Below are 19,371 nucleotides of genomic sequence, written 5' to 3' on the forward strand. Positions count from 1 at the left end.
TAGGCACTTCTCAAACGTTCTTATTGCGAACTTTGTGAAGAATTCTTTGTATGAAACCGATACGAGCCAGAAAGACAAAGACTCGTAAGAATGTCGAAATGCAACTACGTAGCAAGTTCCTCCTGGCCAATGTTTGTCGAGAAATGCAGGAACATTGCAATAAACGTCAGCAAGTGATAAAGAATAGAAAGACAGCTTTTACCAGCCACTGTTTGTGTATGCAAGGTGATTGTAGTGATAGTTTTTAGAATGGTGAAGATAAAGTTAGGTTGTATTAATAAAGGAGCGATGTTAATAAATTAGAGGTGATACTACATGTCCACTAGTCTTCTGGCTCATCAACAGCAAAAGAAAAATGTTTTCGTCGAAATTCACTTAAATGAACATTACAGTTTGTGAATGTCAATGTGGGTCAATCATTCCAGGGCAAACAAATAGTTCTATGTTAGAGAACTTTAAGAAGAACAAGAACACATCTTCACCATATCTGTCACTGTGTTGTTATTGACAATATTGTTGTAAAACTAGTACAATATATTACGTTGTCCGTGTTACCGTGTTTTCCCGAAAATAAGAGAGTTGATTTTCTGTTGATTTTAGCTCCAAAAGAAATGTAAGGTTTATTTTAGAACGTGTCCTATTTTTTCGTGTACAAAAATCTACAATTCTTCTATCAATAATACAGTCATGTCGTTTTCTGGAACATGGTCATAACTCTCTAAACCTTATATTTCCAGCCTGAATTTCTTGCGACTACATTTCTCTTTCAATCATTTTCTGTTATAATTTATATAAGCATTTATTTATAAATTTTTACATAAGTAAAACTATTAAATTAATGTAAAGCATTAATGTAATAGTTTTATTTATCTAAAAATTTATAATTCAGTACTACCATCGTGCGTTTCAACGGGAGAAACCAGGTCGTCCAGGACATTGTCTCTTTGACAATCTTCACTAGGGCTTTTATTAAGGGTAAAGCTTATATCACCAGCATCATAACAAAATAAAAGAAACAATATATAAATATAAAGATATAATGGATTCGAATAAACTAAAAAACGATAATCCTTAATGTTTTTCTCTGATTCAGATTCCTTCTACTTTACTAACGTCCTAAATTGTTCATTTTAATATATTTTAATCAACAGATTATATTTTTGCCTTTATATAAATATCTATAAAGATTTATATGTTTGGACATCGTAAACACAGACAAGAAAGTGTGCATTTTGACTATTAGACTATTAGACCTTGTTAATAATTTAATTTTGTTTACTAACAGAGCGCATTTGTTCATAAATGTTAAAAATCAGTCTAAACCTGTTGCTCTCATTCAAAAACATTTAGTCCTTTTCAAAATGTTCGCACTGTTTTCTAACACTTCAATTTACTTTCTAACTTTAAAATAGTATTGCTGGCGTTAGTTTGCCTTATCACTTCATTGCTGTTATTACTTCCTTAGTATCAGCGATAGGCTCCAAGTTTTTCATCGAGGTCGTGTTGTTCTGAGACAAATAAAGCTTCATTCGTCTGGCTTCCCTCTGGCGTCGTCTTCGCTCCTGTAAGGTGTTGAGCGTGTACAGAAACGGGTTCAAGGCCGAGTTGACCGGCAAAACTACGATAGCCATGGCCACGTTGACCTCACCAGGAATGGACACGCCCTGAGAGGCCAGAAGGGCCACAAGCCCGATGGGAAAGCGACACAAGAAGTCCGTCACAGCCACGCTGATCAGGCGGCGAGCTATGGTTAAATCTTTGCATCTCTTGGTGCTGTCGCACATAGACATGCTGTTGGTACGAATAGACCAGAAAATGAAAGCCTGTCCAATGCCTATTAGCATTAACAGTACGAAATTAAGACCCGTTAAAACGTAAAACATGTAATCATGGCCAGCGTAATTATTACGGGTAACAGGAAGGGGGATACAGATTCCTGTTTGGCCGTAAAACTGCCAGTGTGACGTCATGGGTAGTAGAGGAACCGAGGCTAGAGTTATCCCTGCTACCCACGCCAGCATGCAGGCCATGTGAGCTGAGCTCTTGTTAAAGTGAATATCGATAAAGGGAAAGTGAAGGACGAGGAAACGATCGAGTGTGATGAGACACACGATGAAAGCAGACACCTCGCTGGCCAGTAGAGACAGAAAGCCGGCCATCTGACAGGCACCGCTTCTCTTCCACGTGCTGTCGTTCCACAGGTACGAACCCTGATACACACGGTCAGCGACGCCAATCATCACCAGGTACACTCCCATAATAAAGTCAGACATGTTTAGGTGTATGACAAACACACCAAACCCTAACTGGCTAGAGTTTCGTTCCAGAAAGACGCGATAGATAAAACTACAGACATTACCCAGTAAACTCATGGCAGCGAATACCGCCAGTAGTGCCCGGTAGAAATCCGATCTCAGCAACGCCTCACAAGATGATATTTCGTCGTGCGGGGAATGACAGTTAACCAGATTAAAGTTTTCTGGTAGCATGGCTGGGCAGCAGAGCTTGTAGTTGTCTGTGAAGACAGTTTCTAGAAGGTTGAGGCCCCTAAGCAGGTCATGAGAAAAAACTTGTACAGGACATCCACGAAGATCTACAGATCGTAGGTATGAAAGCAGTTGAAAACCATCCCCAGACACCATTTCCACACCGGTCTTAGACAAATTAAGGACTTCTAGATTAGGAAAAGGGCTAAAACTGCTTGGATCAAGTGTAATTATCCGTACATCAGACAAGTCTAGGTAACGAAGTCGGGTGTGTGAAGTGGGTATTACAGACATTCGCGGGAAAATAGACGCTAAAGGATTACCTGAGAGTTTCAAAGTTTTAAGATTTGGCAAATGTTGTAACTGTCCACTGTGGATAAAACTTAAATTATTTCCTGTAAGGTCAAGAATACAGAGGTTAGGTAGGGAAAAATCGTCTAGATCCTCCAGGTTACAGTTTTCAAGACTGAGGTGAATAAGAAGGCTGTTGTTCTTCACACTTCCTGGAGTCATACCTGTTCCCTTTGCATCGAGATATCGCAGGGATTGATATTCTTGAAGTTGAACCGCCTTGGTACAAATGAATGCAAGTCCGAAACAGGTGCAAGAGTGTGGACAGGTGAGGCCGCACGTCAGCTCATCGTCGTGCTGCGGACACTGGTTGAAGCCGTCGCACAGGTGGTGAGGATGAAGGCAGACGTGCGAGGCGCGGCATCGGTACAAGCCAGGACACGTGTACGTATCGCAGTCCTCTTCGTCTGAGTAGCCAGGACAGTCGTACACGCCGTTACACCGCAGATACACCGGCAGACAGTAGTAGTCCACACCTGGACATTCGAAATGAGTGTCTGGACATGCAGTGGACTGTGGGGAGGATAGTTGCGACTCTAGAGGCTTCACTACAAGCTGGCCAAATTTATCAAGGTCCACGATGGCCGGGGGTAAGATACCCTTAGCTGCAAGGGTTCTTTGAAGGCATTTTGCCTCGTCCACACCGGTAACACACTGTTCTATACCATCACACCTCTCGCTCTCAGAAATGCACTGAAACAGCAGTAATGTTTCTAATGTCAATGAGTAGCTACTTATTATACTCGGAATAGATATTTCTTTATGTCTTTACTTTTGTAGAGACTGAACATAATTTCTCCTTCTCATTTAATTATTGATTACTTTAAAATGATATCCACAACGTTTTATTGTGATTTATTGTTATTACTAAATTGTGTTGTATTTGAGGAAGCTGGGAAGCATTTGGGGTGTATCAGTGCTTTTATGAGGCCTTGTAGGCTCCTTTAAAAATAAGCTGTTATTTAAGTATGAAAGTTTTTAAAGATCGCCCTGAACGGTTTGTGTTGTTTTAAGGTATCAGTTAATATAGGTGGTTTTGGAGGCTGAAATTTGCAGGTTAGGTTTATATCACCTATATCTACCGGTATCTGAAAAACACTCAAACCATTAAAGCTGGTCTTTAACATTTTCTATACATTTTTTCATGTTACCTCATTGGGTCGCTGGTCTATATCCCTAGAACTTTGACCCATGGGTGAAATATCCACAGGTCCTTGGCCAGCTACTGACTAATAACATTGAATAGCTTACTGATAGTTAAGCGATAGTGAATTTAATAAATAACCAGAAATATGCAGTAGGTGGAGGGGGGTGAGGAATGTAGAACAGAATGGTTAGAACGCTAATATTTATGCTAGCTCTTATGGCCCATCCAGCTACCCACAATCAACCCAGCTGTCGAGAATGCCCATGAGCTCACTTAGTGATGTGACATGTAAGGCAGCAGGAGGAGAGGGACACCACCTACACTAAAATCTGGCCCCGAAAAATGTAGGGGTCTCTAATACCTCTATTTTGAACAACTGAAAACCAGTGAAACACGACCTTCTTTTCAATAAATCTATTGAATCTACTAGTGTGAACAAGAGAAATTACCTGCTGATTACCGCAGTCATATTTCCCACTACTGTAACAGGATGCAAATTGACAGAAATCTTCGTCACTTCCGTCGGAGCAGTCCATGCGATGATCACACACCAGGGTGTACGGTACCCGATCAAAGCCGTTGTCGCAAGTAAAGGTCGGCGGAAGAATACCCAACGGCGCCTCACACAATGACGAGGATGTCTGCTGCCAGCAAGAGCTAGGCAGGTCACATGACAGGAAGTTATGTGTCACGTGGCCTTCTGGACACATCACTTTCGAGTCATTGGCCCAAGCGGAGGCTTCTAGAAAAGTGATATGGGGCTTGTCTTTCTCTGGACGGAGTTGACTCCCTGACTCAGCTTCCATCTCGCACAGGACGTGTGCTGGTCTCCGAACATAACATTCCTTGAGTTTGACCCCTTGCATCATGGAGGTCATGTAGAACTGGCCGCAGGCTGGCATGGTAGCGATGCCATTGGTTGCAATGGAGTAAGCTATCGTACCGTCAATCCATTGCCAAGCGTTCAGATACCTATATCGACTCAACAGAAGGTTCATTGATAGCAAACATCATGTCTGGTCTCTGCATAGATGTATTGAACGTCCGCAAATGAACAGCGAATCTGACTGGATTTTTCCTTTGTGTGCATGACTGTGAGACTAGACAAAGGAAGATGAAAGTTGACGGTAAAATTGATTTTGTAAAGCCCCAGTTAGAAGGTTATTCGTGTTTGCATATCAAGTCTCGGGATGTAAAGGCATAAAAATTGTGTTGCACGTAAGTCCAAAGAGTTTCTAGGGAGATTGCCAGTCTAATGGCTGCTTGTCCACGACAAATTACTACGACTGCATTGTTTCTGGTTATCTAATTTATGGAGCAGCACAAAAATAAAATTTATTTTGGGGGCTGTAGCATACCGTTTGAGAAGCCCACAGATCGATCTTTGTGTTTTAGTGTATGAAAAACCCAGTAGATATAGCGTACATGTGTTTGTTTGTTATGTGTTTCCCTGAAAAATTAAAATATCCTGTGTATAATATTTTTTGCTTAATTCTGCCAATTTACATGGAACAAGCCGTTTCTACAGCAAACAATCAAACTAATTAAGTGTCTGCGGCAGTTACCACTACGATCAAACCCACTGGACAGAAAACGTTAATCGCTAGGAAAAACTTGTAACTACTTACATCTGCCGCTGCAAGAACATCTGCAGCAACCCCACATAGGCGACCCAGTAATCATCCAGGCTCATTAAGCTAATAGCGTTGTTCCACTCTGCCGGGGTGTTGAGACTGGCCAGACGTGTCCCACGTGACAAACAAAAGTCAAACGCCTCCTTCCACGACATCTCAGGCGAAGGCTTCTGCCAGATATAGCAAGAATTTTCGAAATAAAGTTGACCTACTCCACAGCGAGGACTAGAGTATGAGCAATCAGCTTCGTCTTCACTACCCACACAGTCAGAGTTCAGATTACAAGAGAAGTGATTACTAAAGTCGGTTATGTTTACGCCAGAACAGTTCCACCTACCATCCACCAGCCTCACCGGAAGTGAAGACTGGTTGTGGATGCTGAAGAAAAGTCGAAATCCTGTGTTGTTACCGTATTCGTTGCTGTAGAAATGAACGTATAACGCACGAGTTTGATACAGTTCGGGGAGTATTGAAGCTCTTTTGCATCGTGTCCAAGAAGATTGATTTGAGATTTTGTTAAGATACAGTTCCACACCGTCGACTGGGCAATCCATTGGCGAGTTACCTTCAACATCGATATGAAGAGCAGACACCATGACAGCACACTGCTCAGGAATGTCCACTTTGACCCAGCTGTCCATGAGCACCGGGTACGCTTGAATTCCGTCCCAGTTGGGTGTTTGTATGTAACCTGGTAAAATGCACCTCATTATACCCATGTAAAACTTGACTATTCCAAGTAAAGATTAGCTTGTTACTAATACAAGCTCAAACTATAAACATTAAATAGTTTCATTTGTACATACTGAAATAGAATTTCTAAGCATTAACAAATTTTAACAGTACGAACATGGCTGCTTAAACCTGTTTGACTGAGATAGACGTACGTATGCAGAGAAGCTAGACAGTCGTATGTCGCATTACCTCTGTTTTCCGATGCAAAGACAATTTCAAGTTTTGGTCTCTGGGTGACAGGCACTGCCGTAAAGTTCAAGGCCAGTTGAATGACTTGGGACTCGAGCATCACCACAAAAGTCATCACCACGACATTGGTGAAGCTCCACAGCTTTCTAGGGATGTCGTTGTCGCAGGAGTTGATGAGCCGCCGTGACGTGGCGCCTACGTCAGCCAGCACGAGCTGGAAGGAGTCGCACTTGACATTGATGGAGATGATGTTGATGAAGAACACCATAGACGTCGGTGCGGTGACTTGGATTTCACAGGACGACAGTCGCGGTAGTTTGTCGCTGGCTTTAGTTCTGATGTCGACAACAACATTGTGCATGGAAAACTTCAAGTTGTGAGATGTGTTCAAGCAGTTAGTCAAGCTCTTTAATGTTAATGCTACGAAGAGACCATAATCAAGGGCTTGCGAAGATTCAGTATTGGTATAAATTTGACGAATGCTGTAAGTGTTTTCTGTGGTAATGTTGGCGTTGTAAACAATCTTCGTCGATAAAGCATTCAGTGGACTATATGTCTGTTTATTGTCGATCATCTTACCGTCCATAAAACTTGTAGCATTATAAACATTATTAAATGAAGTTGAAACGCTCGGCGTGTTAGCCCCATAAGAGCTGCCAAAAATGTTGTCGCTCAAAAAAGAGGTTGTTTGTTGGTAAGCATATGTCTCGAAGACTCGAAATATAGGAGACAAAACCAGCCAGAGAAGCGAATTGAGCGGAGTCCCGACCTTCATGACTGACTTGTATATACAGCCTCTGAATTCCTTTAAATCACAACATCATAGGACAAATAAATGTAAACAAGACATCAATACGAAAATGTTATATTTAAAACTGTTCGACAGATTAATTAGAAATTAAAGCGCAACTGGGGAATGCTAGCCCTATGTCGGAAAAAGCCTGATGCTAATTGTGCATCAGGAAGTGGAAGTAGATTTGTAAACATGCAGCAGTCGATTCTAATACACGGAAGTAACCGCCATCTTCCACAGACTTCAATAGGCACAGAAAAATGACAACCCCACTGCATGCGATAATATGGGATGCTGCAGAGAGAAGGGTGGTTGCTACCCGACTTTCGATCCAAGCTGCTGTTGCTGAACTTAGAGGCCATCATTTGTGAGGGCGATCGTTATTAATAAAGACACAGACGTAGGTACAACTAACCTATGCTGTCCTTAACATTTCTTTAAACCAACATCCCATCAGCTGCAGTATGTCATCAAATCCAAGCAAAAAGAAACGGAAAGTAAAGGCCATTTTTAACACGACAAATATGAGTTTGACCAAGTTTGACAGAGATAAGACGTTTGTATTAAATCCTTGCCAGACTTGTTCAAACATTTGTTTTACATTTGTCCGGTCAAAAAGGACCTTCAGTCACAGTATTGTATCCTAAGAGTACGTAGACGAAAGACAGAAGCAAGGAACTTGTTGCGCAGCTCATTGACAGCTTGCAGTCCACCATTTATCTATGTAACTGTGTTTCAAGTCTTTGCGTCAGTTGTTTTGTTGACCTGGCCTCTCATAATGACCAGGACAGCAACAACCTTAGACTACGATTATTTCAACACACATAGCAACACAGGAAACAGAGACTTTTGCCTGAATCCACAGATGTGTCGCCATAGACAACGGTGACTGCTGCTAGCATTAACGCATATACCGTTATTCAGACCTAATGAAGACTGTTATTAACTTCACAATAAGACGATAGCAGTAAATGGACCAGCACTGTTTACAATCGTTCCACCACCTAAACCTATTTATTGCTTCCCTGTGGGAAAATCACAAAAAGACAAACCGAAGATGCTCCTTCTGGAAGTTTTCAGGTTTGGCTTCAATCAAATTGCGGTTGCCTTTGTAAAGACCACCTTTTATACTATTGAAACTTAATTTAGAAATAGAAAAGAAAGCAAAAATAAAAATACCCTATTTGTGATTTTAGACAAGGCTAAAAACATTTTTCCAGAATAATAATTTTTTGACATGCAAAAACCTCCCAACTCGCACGATGAGAAAATAGTTTATCATAATATTGTGTCGATTGTTGCTGAAGTTTTAGTTTTTTAAAATGCTCTTCTTAATGATTATTCACGTCTGAGGACTGTTTTATTTGTCAGGTGAAACGTACTGTCTTGTCATCCTGATTGCTCTCTGATTATAATGAAGTCTATTTTAAGATGGGAGTTAAATTTTTTTTTAAATCATCTTTCACTGGGTCTGTATTGACATTAATTAATTTCTTCTTACAGTGCGCGAGGAAATAATTATTGGCTGATTGATTGCACATACGGCTCGCTTCGGGTACGGGGACTCTTGGTGACTTCAGGCAGTGTTTACAACATTCCGAAACCGGGTATGACCGACCTTTCCATGTCTCCATATTGTATAAAACTAAAACTTTCACTAAGACAAGCTTTTCGCTATCGTGAACATTTAGAAGTACCTAATAATACTGGCAGATGTAAGGCAGGTCTGTTATGTAAGAGTATACATAATATTTTGCGAATAAAATTGTTAGAACTCACACACCACAAATACTCTTGCACCCGGACCAAGCCAGTTGCAGGAGCATCTCTCAATACACAGCACGTGATGCTTGCTAAACATTTTTTCACTGGAACTGGAAAATGAAAATTCTAATTGCCATCTCTTCATCTTGACAATTTAAAAAGAAAAATATCTTTGAGTTAAGAGAATTATGTTCCGTAATTGGAACCAGTTGTTACACTGTGGCATTTTCTAGATGCAAGCTGGTATGTTAAAATGCTCATCTTATTATTCGTTTAGTTATAATCGTACGTGGAGAATGTGGCCGCCGCCCAACAACATTATTTTATTTATTGGCTACCTCCCATACTGTTTTGTTTCCTTGACTGTAGTTGTTCAAGTCATTTGAGTTTTGTTTATGAATTAATTCGTTGCTTCAGTAATTGCCTTGTGCTTTTTAAAGTTTGTTCTAAAGTTCGTAAACTACTGCAACTATGTTCAGTTGTTGTTCTGCATCCTGTGCAACATGCATGTTCTCAGTTCCCTAATAATCTATATCCAGCAGTACCGTGTGTGTGTTGGGTTGTGTTGGTGTAGGTTGGGGTGGATTCGGGTAGGTGGGGGTACCCATCACGGCATGCAGCAAAAAGTCTGTATCTATTTGCATGCCACAGTTGCTAAACAGGTACTGTTTTTCTTTGTACCTACTTGTCTTGCTGCTTATGAACCTAACAGAGATATTTTCTGCCGAAGTTGGCCATATTTTAATAATTCCCTCATTTGTAATTTCCCCTGTAAACGTCTAAGTGTATTATTTACTAAAAGGGTGGGTAATACCCACAAAAATTTAAAAAGCTTACATTCACTATAAATAGATTAAACTACACATGTTAAGATATTTCAACTTTACTTTTTTTAGTAGGATTTTATGCATTTCTTTATCTTCTACGTGGCAGCAGAGCGTCTCCAAAATTCTCTGTACCTGCCATTTAACGGTATGTAGCCCACTCCATTTAAAATGTTGATTCAATGCCTAGGTATATGATTTGCAGCAATCATCATATTAATTGATTTATTATTATTATTTAAATATTTCTTCCATGTTTCCTGCTCCTCTTCGCCTCCCTTACACGCGCGCACGCACAGAGAGAAGAGGAAGAGAGGGAGAAGCACGTATCTTGGGTCTTAGATTCTCTCTCACACACACACAGACACACAAAGACACACACAGACCAGACAGACACACAGACGCACACAGACGCATACGCATACGCGCACACACACACACTCTTACGGGAACAATTACGTCTATTAACTCTTGTATTCATGCAGTTTGGTTGTCGAGAACTTTATTTACAGTTAAACGTAAAAATGCTAAACGGATGAAAGTCGCATTAATACAACTTATAAATGCACAGCCATGTTTATCTATACAATTGGTTATCAAGCTTTACTAAAGCTTACTCCCGAGATAAACAATATTTATAATGTAGACCTCAAGGTGTCCGACAGACAGCGGTGTGCAGACCCACATGAAACTCTCGATGTTTGAATACAAGGAGTCCAGCAAATCTGTGCATGTCTTCTAGTCCCATGAAGAAACATCGCTTAGATTATTGTTTTCAAGAGGCTATTTTTTCCAAAAAAGCAAATTGCTTGTTTCTAAATCAAGTGGCTGACTTTGGAATATAGTCCCACTGATTTAAAATTTATTTAGGAGCTTTGACTGAAGTTAGAATAAATAAAAGCGTACAGTTAACTCTTCAGGCTGGCATGAAGAAGTGGCTTGGTCTGGGGTGCAAGCACTTGTTCTGTGTTATTATTTCTCCTTTTTTTTTCTTAACTGTGTAGATTCCCAAAATATATTTCCCATTGAGATTAGTAAAATTGTCCATTTGTCAGAAACTGTACAAATTTCAGTAGCAGCTTTAGCAAGGTGCCCCAGACAAATCCAGGCTCACCGCGCGATCCAAACACAAAAACACAATCGCTCTTGCTGTTGTTCTTTCTAACGACATCCTGTTCACAGAACAAGATGTTAATGAATCACACAGTTCAAATCTACTTCTCTAACCCATTGATGAAAGCAGAGCATATCAATTAATAATTAGAAATATGCATCAAATCATCAGACGATTGCTGGTGTCCATGTGATGATCAAGGAGAAACTTCTTAAGAAAGTAAGACTACATGACTGCTTTAAGCTGATGTAAGGTCTAGGGCAGTGCGATGTACAAAGGAAGAACACGTTTTAATGTTGTGGAAGGCTGTTGATCACAAAGTTGAAAGCCGTGGAGAAAAACAACAAGGCCTCATTTAAATTAAGTCTTTCACAATACCGAGAATGCAATACAATTATTATTATTAGTAGTAGTAGACGAGGAAATCGCTTTCAAAACAAGTAACATCAGATTCTACAAAAATATGTTCAAACACAGACCAAACAAACAGTTATACAGAGCAACAGACAGAAATACAAGGTAGAGAAAGAGAAAGGTGCACATAAGCATGTCACAACAACCCTGCATCTAGAGGATGACAGCAAGGTTGGGGAGCACCGGCAGTCTTCTTAATCAGTCGTATCGTAGAATATCTGGCCATAGCTCAGTCTAATATTAAGCTTCAGACACAATAAAACAAACTGCATTCAAGCTCGTATCTCAGCTATCCATTTGATAGTTTAATAGCATTAGACTGTTGTGAGCAAACTAATCTGCAATTTCCTTCTTCGCGCTATTTTTTTTCTCTTCGATCTGCTTCTTGAGCTTTGAATGGCACCAAATCATGGGCTCAACGGCATTTCTCCGCGCTTGGGCTCGAAAATGTCTCCAGTAAATAAGACATACACACTAATATCAGCTGGTTCTTTTTTTCGGACGAGAACCCCTTTTGAATTAAGCATGTTTACTTTGATAATATTCTCATAAACAAAGTCATAAAATACTTCAATATCAAGGTCACTTGTGCCAGGACACATGAGTTCCAAAAGCATCTAACTATTACAGCCACCTCCCCATCCAATACTTAGAAGAATTTTTTTCAGCCAGTTAGTGTGGCCAATACATAGATGGCCGATAAGTGAAGATCATCTTCAGCAGATGCGGGATCGTCCCCTATAGGGGTGCAAACACTTGGGTTTCCTTGGAAGTGATGGTCTGTAGACAGGGTGCTCTCCTCTCAGCTCTAACTTCCATCCTACGCAATTCTTGCAATCGTGATTTGATCAGTACTCTATTTAAAGGCGCGCAAACTCTTTCTTACATAAAAATCCTTTGTTTCCAGTCTCACATTCCTAATTAAACTTAACACTCCTCTTTCCCCTCCAGTTACCTGAGTACTGGTGATGAAGAAAATAACGTTCAATACTTTGGCTCGGAAAGGAATTGCATCCACTCCCATCACACAGCGTCACACTCCTTAGATATCTTATTTGGGAATGTCAAAACTCAATCCACTGAAAATAGCCGGGAGACGTGAACACTTCGTTCACTCCCTCTGTTACGTAACTCATTCTTCCCCAATCATTATAACCAAGGGGGACAACTCATGCTCACTATAACTGTCAGGGGCAATAACTCTTGTCCTTGACAACAGGCAAAATATAGAAAATTGTGTTGGAACAAATCTCAGCTTGTTTTATTATGTTGACAGTTATGTGACAGCCAGCATGGACATCGGTCTATTTGTTCCAGTCGTGTGACATAGTTTTTGATTCATCTCTACTCCATTCCAAATGTACTTTTTCTGTTATGATATGGAAATCAGTCTACCATTCGGGTGTCATTCGCCCTAGACATGTTCTTGCACTACAGATCGTTGCTAGTTGGTGAGGATCTTGGGGCAGGTTTTGTTATTAACCGAGATTGACATTAAAAAAAACACACTCTCATTCCAGAGGGTGGCATTAAAGAGCACATTATTATCCCGGAGACTGGCCTTCACAATCCACTACTATCACAAAGACTTGCATTCAGTATATGTATTAGCTCAGAGAATGGCAGTCAAAACACATTATAATTGCCCAGAGACTGGCATTAATCAACACATTATTAGCCCAGAGATCTGCATTCAGAACACACTATTTAGCCAAAAATTAAAAATCAAATATAGGCGTTGTCGTAGGATGCAAATAAAAACAAATTCTTTTCTAAAGAAATTCGAAAAGATGATTGATCGACGTAAAATGCAAAAGTGGTCTCCAACATAAAAAATATCGCGATTATCCTATTATTTATTCTTTTATAGTTCATATGTTATTTGTTTGTGTTCCTGTCCCTCGTATGCTGTCCATGTTTCGTTCTTGCTCTTAAGCGGTAAGAGCATGCTCCTTAGGTGTGTGAGTTTGTGCTTTACAAATTTTGCGTTTTATTATTATTTATTAAGTTATTGCTATAAAAAATTATACACCTAGAAACAACAATGTTTTATAATATGTTTCATAATTAATACATAAAACACGAGTTTCCTTAATATCTTTATAAGAAGGAGTTGCAATTTAAACATACCACTACAACACTGGCATTAAATGTTCCCGGCAATGTAATAATACTACTACGCTGTGCTATTCCTGATTCTACAAATTTTCATAAAACCATTCTTGAAATATTAACATAAATCTTCTTGAGTCAATCAATTTTTTAATTTAATAACTGGCATTATTACCGAATTTTTATTGTCATATTTTTGGTATCAGCGTTAGATTCTGCAATCCTCACCGAGGTCGTGTTGCTTTGAGACAAATAAAGCTTCATTCGTCTGGCTTCCTTCTGACGTCGTCTTCGCTCCTGTAAGGTGTTGAGCGTGTACAGAAACGGGTTCAAGGCCGAGTTGACCGGCAAAACTACGATAGCCATGGCCACGTTGACCTCACCAGGAATGGACACGCCCTGAGAGGCCAGAAGGGCCACAAGCCCGATGGGAAAGCGACACAAGAAGTCTGTCACAGCCACGCTGATCAGGCGGCGAGCTATGGTTAAATCTTTGCATCTCTTGGTGCTGTCGCACATAGACATGCTGTTGGTACGAATAGACCAGAAAATGAAAGCCTGTCCAATACCTATCAGCATTAACAGTACGAAATTGAGACCCATCAAAACGTGAAATGAGTAATCATGGCCCGCGTAATTATTACGGGTAACAGGAAGGGGAATACAGATTCCTGTTTGGCCGTAAAACTGCCAGTGTGACGTCATGGGTAGTAGAGGAACCGAGGCTAGAGTTATCCCTACTGCCCACGCTAGCATGCAGGCAATGTGAGCCGACCTCTTGTTAAAGTGAATGCCGATGAAGGGAAAGCGAAGGACGAGGAAACGATCCAGTGTGATGAGGCACACGATGAAAGCAGACACCTCGCTGGCCAGTAGAGACAGAAAGCCGGCCATCTGACAGGCACCGCTTCTCTTCCACGTGCTGTCGTTCCACAGGTACGAACCCTGATACACACGGTCAGCGACGCCAATCATCACCAGGTACACTCCCATAATAAAGTCAGACATGTTTAGGTGTATGACAAACACACCAAACCCTAACTGGCTAGAGTTTCGTTCCAGAAAGACGCGATAGATAAAACTACAGACATTACCCAGTAAACTCATGGCAGCGAATACCACCAGTAGTGCCCGGTAGAAATCAGATCTCAGCAACGCTTCACAAGATGATATTTCATCATGAGGGGAATGGCAGTTAACCAGATTAAAGTTTTCTGGTAGCATGGCTGGGCAGCAGAGCTTGTAGTTGTCTGTGAAGACAGTTTCTAGAAGGTTAAGGCCCCTAAGCAGGTCATGAGAAAAAACTTGTACTGGACATCCACGAAGATCTACAGATCGTAGGTTTAAAAGCAGTTGAAAACCATACCCAGACACAATGTCCACACCGGTCTTAGACAAATTAAGGACTTCTAGATTAGGAAAAGGGCTAAAACTGCTTGGATCAAGTGTACTTATCCGTACATCAGACAAGTCTAGGTAACGAAGTCGGGTGTGTGAAGTGGGTATTACAGACCTTCGCGGGAAAATAGATGCTAAAGGATTACCTGAGAGTTTCAAAGTTTTAAGATTTGGCAAATATTTTAACTGTCCACTGTGGATAATACTTAAATTATTTCCTGTTAGGTCAAGAATACAGAGGTTAGGTAGGGAAAAATCTTCTAGTTCCTCCAGGTTACAGTTTTCAAGACTGAGGTGAATAAGAAGGCTGTTGTTCTTCACACTTGCTGGAGTCATACCTGTTCCCTTTGCATCGAGATATCGCAAGGAGGGATATTCATGAAGCGTAACTGCCTTGGTACAAATGAATGAAAGCCCGAAACAGGTGCAAGAGTGTGGACAGGTGAGACCACACGTCAGCTCATCGTCGTGCTGCGGACACTGGTTGAAGCCGTCGCACAGGTGGTGAGGATGAAGGCAGACGTGCGAGGCGCGGCATCGGTACAAGCCAGGACACGTGTACGTATCGCAATCCTCTTCGTCTGAGTAGCCAGGACAGTCGTACACGCCGTTACACCGCAGATACACCGGCAGACAGTAGTAGTCCACACCTGGACACTCGAAATGAGTGTCTGGACATACAGTGGACTCCGGCGAGTCAAGAGGTTTCACTACAAGCTGGCCTAAGTTGTCAAGATCCACGATGGCCGGGGGTAAGATACCTTCAGTTGTAAAGCCTCTTTGAAGGCACTTTGCCTCGTCCACACCGTTGACGCACTGCTCTATACCATCACACCTCTCGCTCTCAGAAATGCACTTACACGAGAAAATATATAACATAAAGATCATCTCAATACTAGCTTCTAGACAGAGCTCAAAAAGAAACTGTCCACAAAATTATAAGTTGAATATAGTATGATAGAAAGCAAATCAAGGGATAAAATTTACGTTATAAGCATTTCAACAATCAGTGAAAAGAACATTGTCCAACTCTTTACCCTTACTCTAGAGTTGGAAAGTTGTTGGTACGTCTGTAAATGACCGGAAAATGAAAGCCTGTCCTATGGCTAAGAGCATCAAGAGTACGAAATTGAGGAAATTGTGTGTGTGTGTGTGAGAGAGAGAGAGAGAGAAAAAGAGGATGAATTATGTATAGTTACCTGCTGATTACCGCAGTCATATTTGTTGCTGATGTAACAGGAGGCGAACTGACAGAAATTTTCGTCACTTCCATCAGAGCAGTCAATACGATGATCACACACCAGTGTGTACGGCACCCGATCAAAGCCGTTGTCACAATCAAAGACAGGTGAGAGAACGGCCAGCGGCGCGTCACAGAATGACGAAGAGGCCCGCCTCCAGCAAGAGCTGGCTACGTCACACGACAGAAAGGTCTGTGTCACGTGACCTTCTGGGCACACTACTTTTGAAGAGTCTTTCTGCCAGGCGGACGGAGCTACCTGTGTGATCATGAGCTTGTCGTTCTTGTGCTCTGACGGGAGATGAGTTCCTGGGTGTGCTTCTGTCTCGCACAGAACGTGTGCTTGTCTTGGTTCACTGCAGTCCTTAAGTTTAATTCCTAGCAGCAGTGCGTCAAAGACAAAAAACCCACAGGCTGGCATAGTTGCATATCCATTGATGGTCTTAAAATACGCTATTGTGCCGTCTGTCCACTGAAAAGCATTCAGATACCTGTCGATAGTCAAAAGTACGTGATAGTCAATACTAGTCCTATACATCAAAGCCTCCCATTACTTTCGATCGAGTACTTTTTTTAAATTTGCTGAATTTTCAAAGCGGTTCACTGTTCATATTATTTTACGAGACAAAAGTCTGATGGGCTTAGTGTGCAATATTCAGTGAAAATTTAGAATCTGGACATGATTGTTTAAATGTTTGTATCTCAAATTTCACAAAAAATTGAGACCGTTGATGAACATGTTTATGTAGGTAAAGATAAACAAGAAAGCTGTAAATCAAATCAGTCCCTCCTTGTGACCGAGGCTTGACTGTCAGACAAACGAAATGCTAGATATGTCAAAAATACAAGTTATAAAAGAAAACCGATCTTCCTCTACTTACATCTGCCGCTGCAAGAACATCTGCAACATCCCTACAAAGACGACGGTGTAGTCTGCTAGGCTCATTAAGCTAATAGCGTTGTTCCACTCTGCCGGGGTGTTGAGACTGGCCAGACGCGCCCCACGTGACAAACAAAAGTCAAACGCCTCCTTCCACGTCATCACAGGCGAAGGCTTCTGCCAGATATAACAAGAGTTTTCGAAAAAAGGTTGGCCAACCCCACAGCGGTCACTGGTGTAGGGGCAGATAGCTTCGTCTTCACTACCGACGCAGTCAGACCTTAGGTTACAGGAGAAGTGACTGCTAAAGTCGGTCCAGTTTAAGCCAGAACAGTTCCACCTACCATCTGCCAGCTCAACCGGAAGTGAAGACTGGTTGTGGATGCTGAATAAAAGTCGGAAGCCTGTGTTGCTGCCGTATTCATTGCTGTAGAAATGAACGAGCAATGCTCGTGTTTGGTACAGTGTAGGAGGAACTAGTTTTGATTTGCATCTTGTCCATGAAGACTGATTTAATGTTTCGATGACGTACAGTTCCACACCATCGCCCGGACAATAGAATGGCGAGTCACCTTCGATGTCGATATGAGGCAATGACACCATAATAGCACTCTGCTCAGGGACGTCCACTTTCACCCAGCTGTCCATTAGCACCGGGTACCTTTTATGCCCGTCCCAGCTTGGTGTTTGTATGTAACCTGGCATTTAATGCAGGAAACTTGCATTACTTAAATGTGTGAGTAACTGAGCCAAAATATAGAGAATTAACTAGTATAAGCTTGAATCATTTGTAAGTCACCTTAGTGCTTATTAATCATTTTCATACAGCCTTGTAGATACGCAGATTTTCCTCGTTGTTTTACTGGTATTAAAACGAATGGGAACAGTCTCAAGAAAAAGTTAACTAAACTAACAGGAAGATGCAGAGGAAGAGTAAAGTGCGCACCAATACCTAGACAGACTCACATGACACTCACTTTACCTCTAGTACTCGAAGTAAACAGAATTTCAAGTTGTGGTCTCTGGGTGGCAGGCACTGCCGTAAAGTTCAAGGCCACTTGAATGACTTGGGACTCAAGGCTCACCAGAAACGTCATCACCACGACGTTGGTGAAGCTCCACAGCTCGCTAGGGATGTCGTTGTCGCAGGAGTTGATTAGTCGCCGTGACGTGGCGCCTACGTCAGTCAGTACGAGCTGGAAGGACGTGCACTGGACGTTGATGGAGATCACGTTGATGTAGAATATTGTGGACGCCGGCGCGGTGACTTGGATTTTACAGGAGGACAGTCGAGGTAGTTTGTCGCTGGCTTTAGTTTTAATATTAGTTACAACGTTTTGTGTAGAAAACGTCAGGTAGTGAGACGAGTTTAAGCACTCGGTGAAAGTCTTCGATGTTAATACTACTTGATGACTCGGCTCCAAGACTTTTGATGAAAGCGATGTTGTGTTTTCCGGACCTAGGTCAAGCACTTCATTCTTTTTGTAGAAGGCCTCAGTCGATACATCAAAGATGAGATCATATGTCTGTTCACTGTTAACTCCTTTGTCATCTCCTAAACCTACAGTGTTCTGTTCATTAGACCATGAAGTGGAGATAGGAGGAAAATTAGCCCCATCAACGTTGACAGCAGAATTAAAGTAACTGTTCATCGTCGTCTGGGTTTTCAGGTAAGAATTTTTCGAGAGGACCTGAACTACAAACAACAGGGACGTCATGGAGAACAACACGCAGAGCAAAGTCCAGAACTTCATGGCTGTTTGACCTGGCTGTTGTCGTGACCTACGTCTGATGAACGGAACCTGACCAATATTGTGTTTAGAAGCATTACATAGTAAGGTTGCTGTAGAACGCACGCGATGTCACAGGTCAACTGTCTTTCTGCAAAAAATATCTGTAAATTTTTATGCCGACGTGTTATATAGAAATAAATGAACGCAGTTATGTGGAAATAAATATACATTTGTGGAGGTAAGCATATGTGTGTTGTTTTTGTAATCATCCGACCTCAGCCTAAGAGTACGCCCTGAGTTGTTAGAGCATTTAAAAGTAAAAGAAAAATAAGTCAAATGATAAGATGGGCTTAAATAACAGATATCGGCGTTCTGAGGTAAGGCTGAGTGAAATGATGAGCTACAGAACAATTGTTTACTTGCAATCGCTTCAAAACCTCAGGTGTGAGTGGTTCAAACAGTCCGCCATGTTGCGGTGTCGAGGGAGGCTTTGAACCGTCGAACGTGAGAGTTGTCTGTGCCCTACGTGGAGGTCGTCCTAGGGTTAATTAAACAAA

At 41.4% G+C, this 19,371-nt stretch overlaps 3 protein-coding genes across 3 annotated transcripts; all 3 read right to left on the minus strand.

Annotated features, from left to right (window-relative positions):
• Positions 1-1,330: 1,330 nt before the first annotated feature.
• On the minus strand, positions 1,331-6,646 carry LOC112565753 (G-protein coupled receptor GRL101-like). The gene is made up of 5 exons (XM_025241482.1): positions 6,543-6,646; positions 6,184-6,309; positions 5,613-5,788; positions 4,434-4,956; positions 1,331-3,530 (listed from the first exon to the last, which is right to left on the minus strand). The coding sequence occupies exons 2-5, from the start codon at positions 6,190-6,192 to the stop codon at positions 1,437-1,439; spliced, it is 2,802 nt and encodes a 933-aa protein (XP_025097267.1). The 5' UTR covers positions 6,193-6,309; positions 6,543-6,646; the 3' UTR covers positions 1,331-1,436.
• Positions 6,647-13,734: 7,088 nt separating this feature from the next.
• On the minus strand, positions 13,735-15,849 carry LOC112565967 (G-protein coupled receptor GRL101-like). The gene has a single exon (XM_025241868.1). It carries the CDS (start codon positions 15,847-15,849, stop codon positions 13,735-13,737), a length of 2,115 nt encoding a protein of 704 aa, XP_025097653.1.
• A 227-nt stretch (positions 15,850-16,076) lies between these two features.
• Positions 16,077-18,857, minus strand: LOC112565968. Its single transcript, XM_025241869.1, has 3 exons — positions 18,064-18,857; positions 17,083-17,779; positions 16,077-16,692 (listed from the first exon to the last, which is right to left on the minus strand). The coding sequence occupies exons 1-3, from the start codon at positions 18,833-18,835 to the stop codon at positions 16,077-16,079; spliced, it is 2,085 nt and encodes a 694-aa protein (XP_025097654.1). The 5' UTR covers positions 18,836-18,857.
• Between the last annotated feature and the right edge of the window lie 514 nt (positions 18,858-19,371).

This window comes from Pomacea canaliculata, linkage group LG6 (genome assembly GCF_003073045.1).
Source record: "Pomacea canaliculata isolate SZHN2017 linkage group LG6, ASM307304v1, whole genome shotgun sequence".
Lineage (NCBI taxonomy): Eukaryota > Metazoa > Mollusca > Gastropoda > Architaenioglossa > Ampullariidae > Pomacea > Pomacea canaliculata.

Bases quoted from the DNA above. Each gene is read 5' to 3' on its own strand.
- LOC112565968 (XM_025241869.1), bottom strand. From the start codon at position 18,835: ATGAAGTTCTGGACTTTGCTCTGCGTGTTGTTCTCCATGACGTCCCTG. The intron at 17,780-18,063 runs GTAAAGTGAGTG...ATTAAATGCCAG, and splicing joins GTTTACTTCGAGTACTAGAG to GTTACATACAAACACCAAGC. The intron at 16,693-17,082 runs GTAAGTAGAGGA...GACTATCGACAG, and splicing joins ATGTTCTTGCAGCGGCAGAT to GTATCTGAATGCTTTTCAGT.
- LOC112565967 (XM_025241868.1), bottom strand. From the start codon at position 15,849: ATGATCTTTATGTTATATATTTTCTCGTGTAAGTGCATTTCTGAGAGC.
- LOC112565753 (XM_025241482.1), bottom strand. The intron at 4,957-5,612 runs GTAAGTAGTTAC...GAGTCGATATAG, and splicing joins ATGTTCTTGCAGCGGCAGAT to GTATCTGAACGCTTGGCAAT. The intron at 3,531-4,433 runs GTAATTTCTCTT...CTGCTGTTTCAG, and splicing joins ATGACTGCGGTAATCAGCAG to TGCATTTCTGAGAGCGAGAG.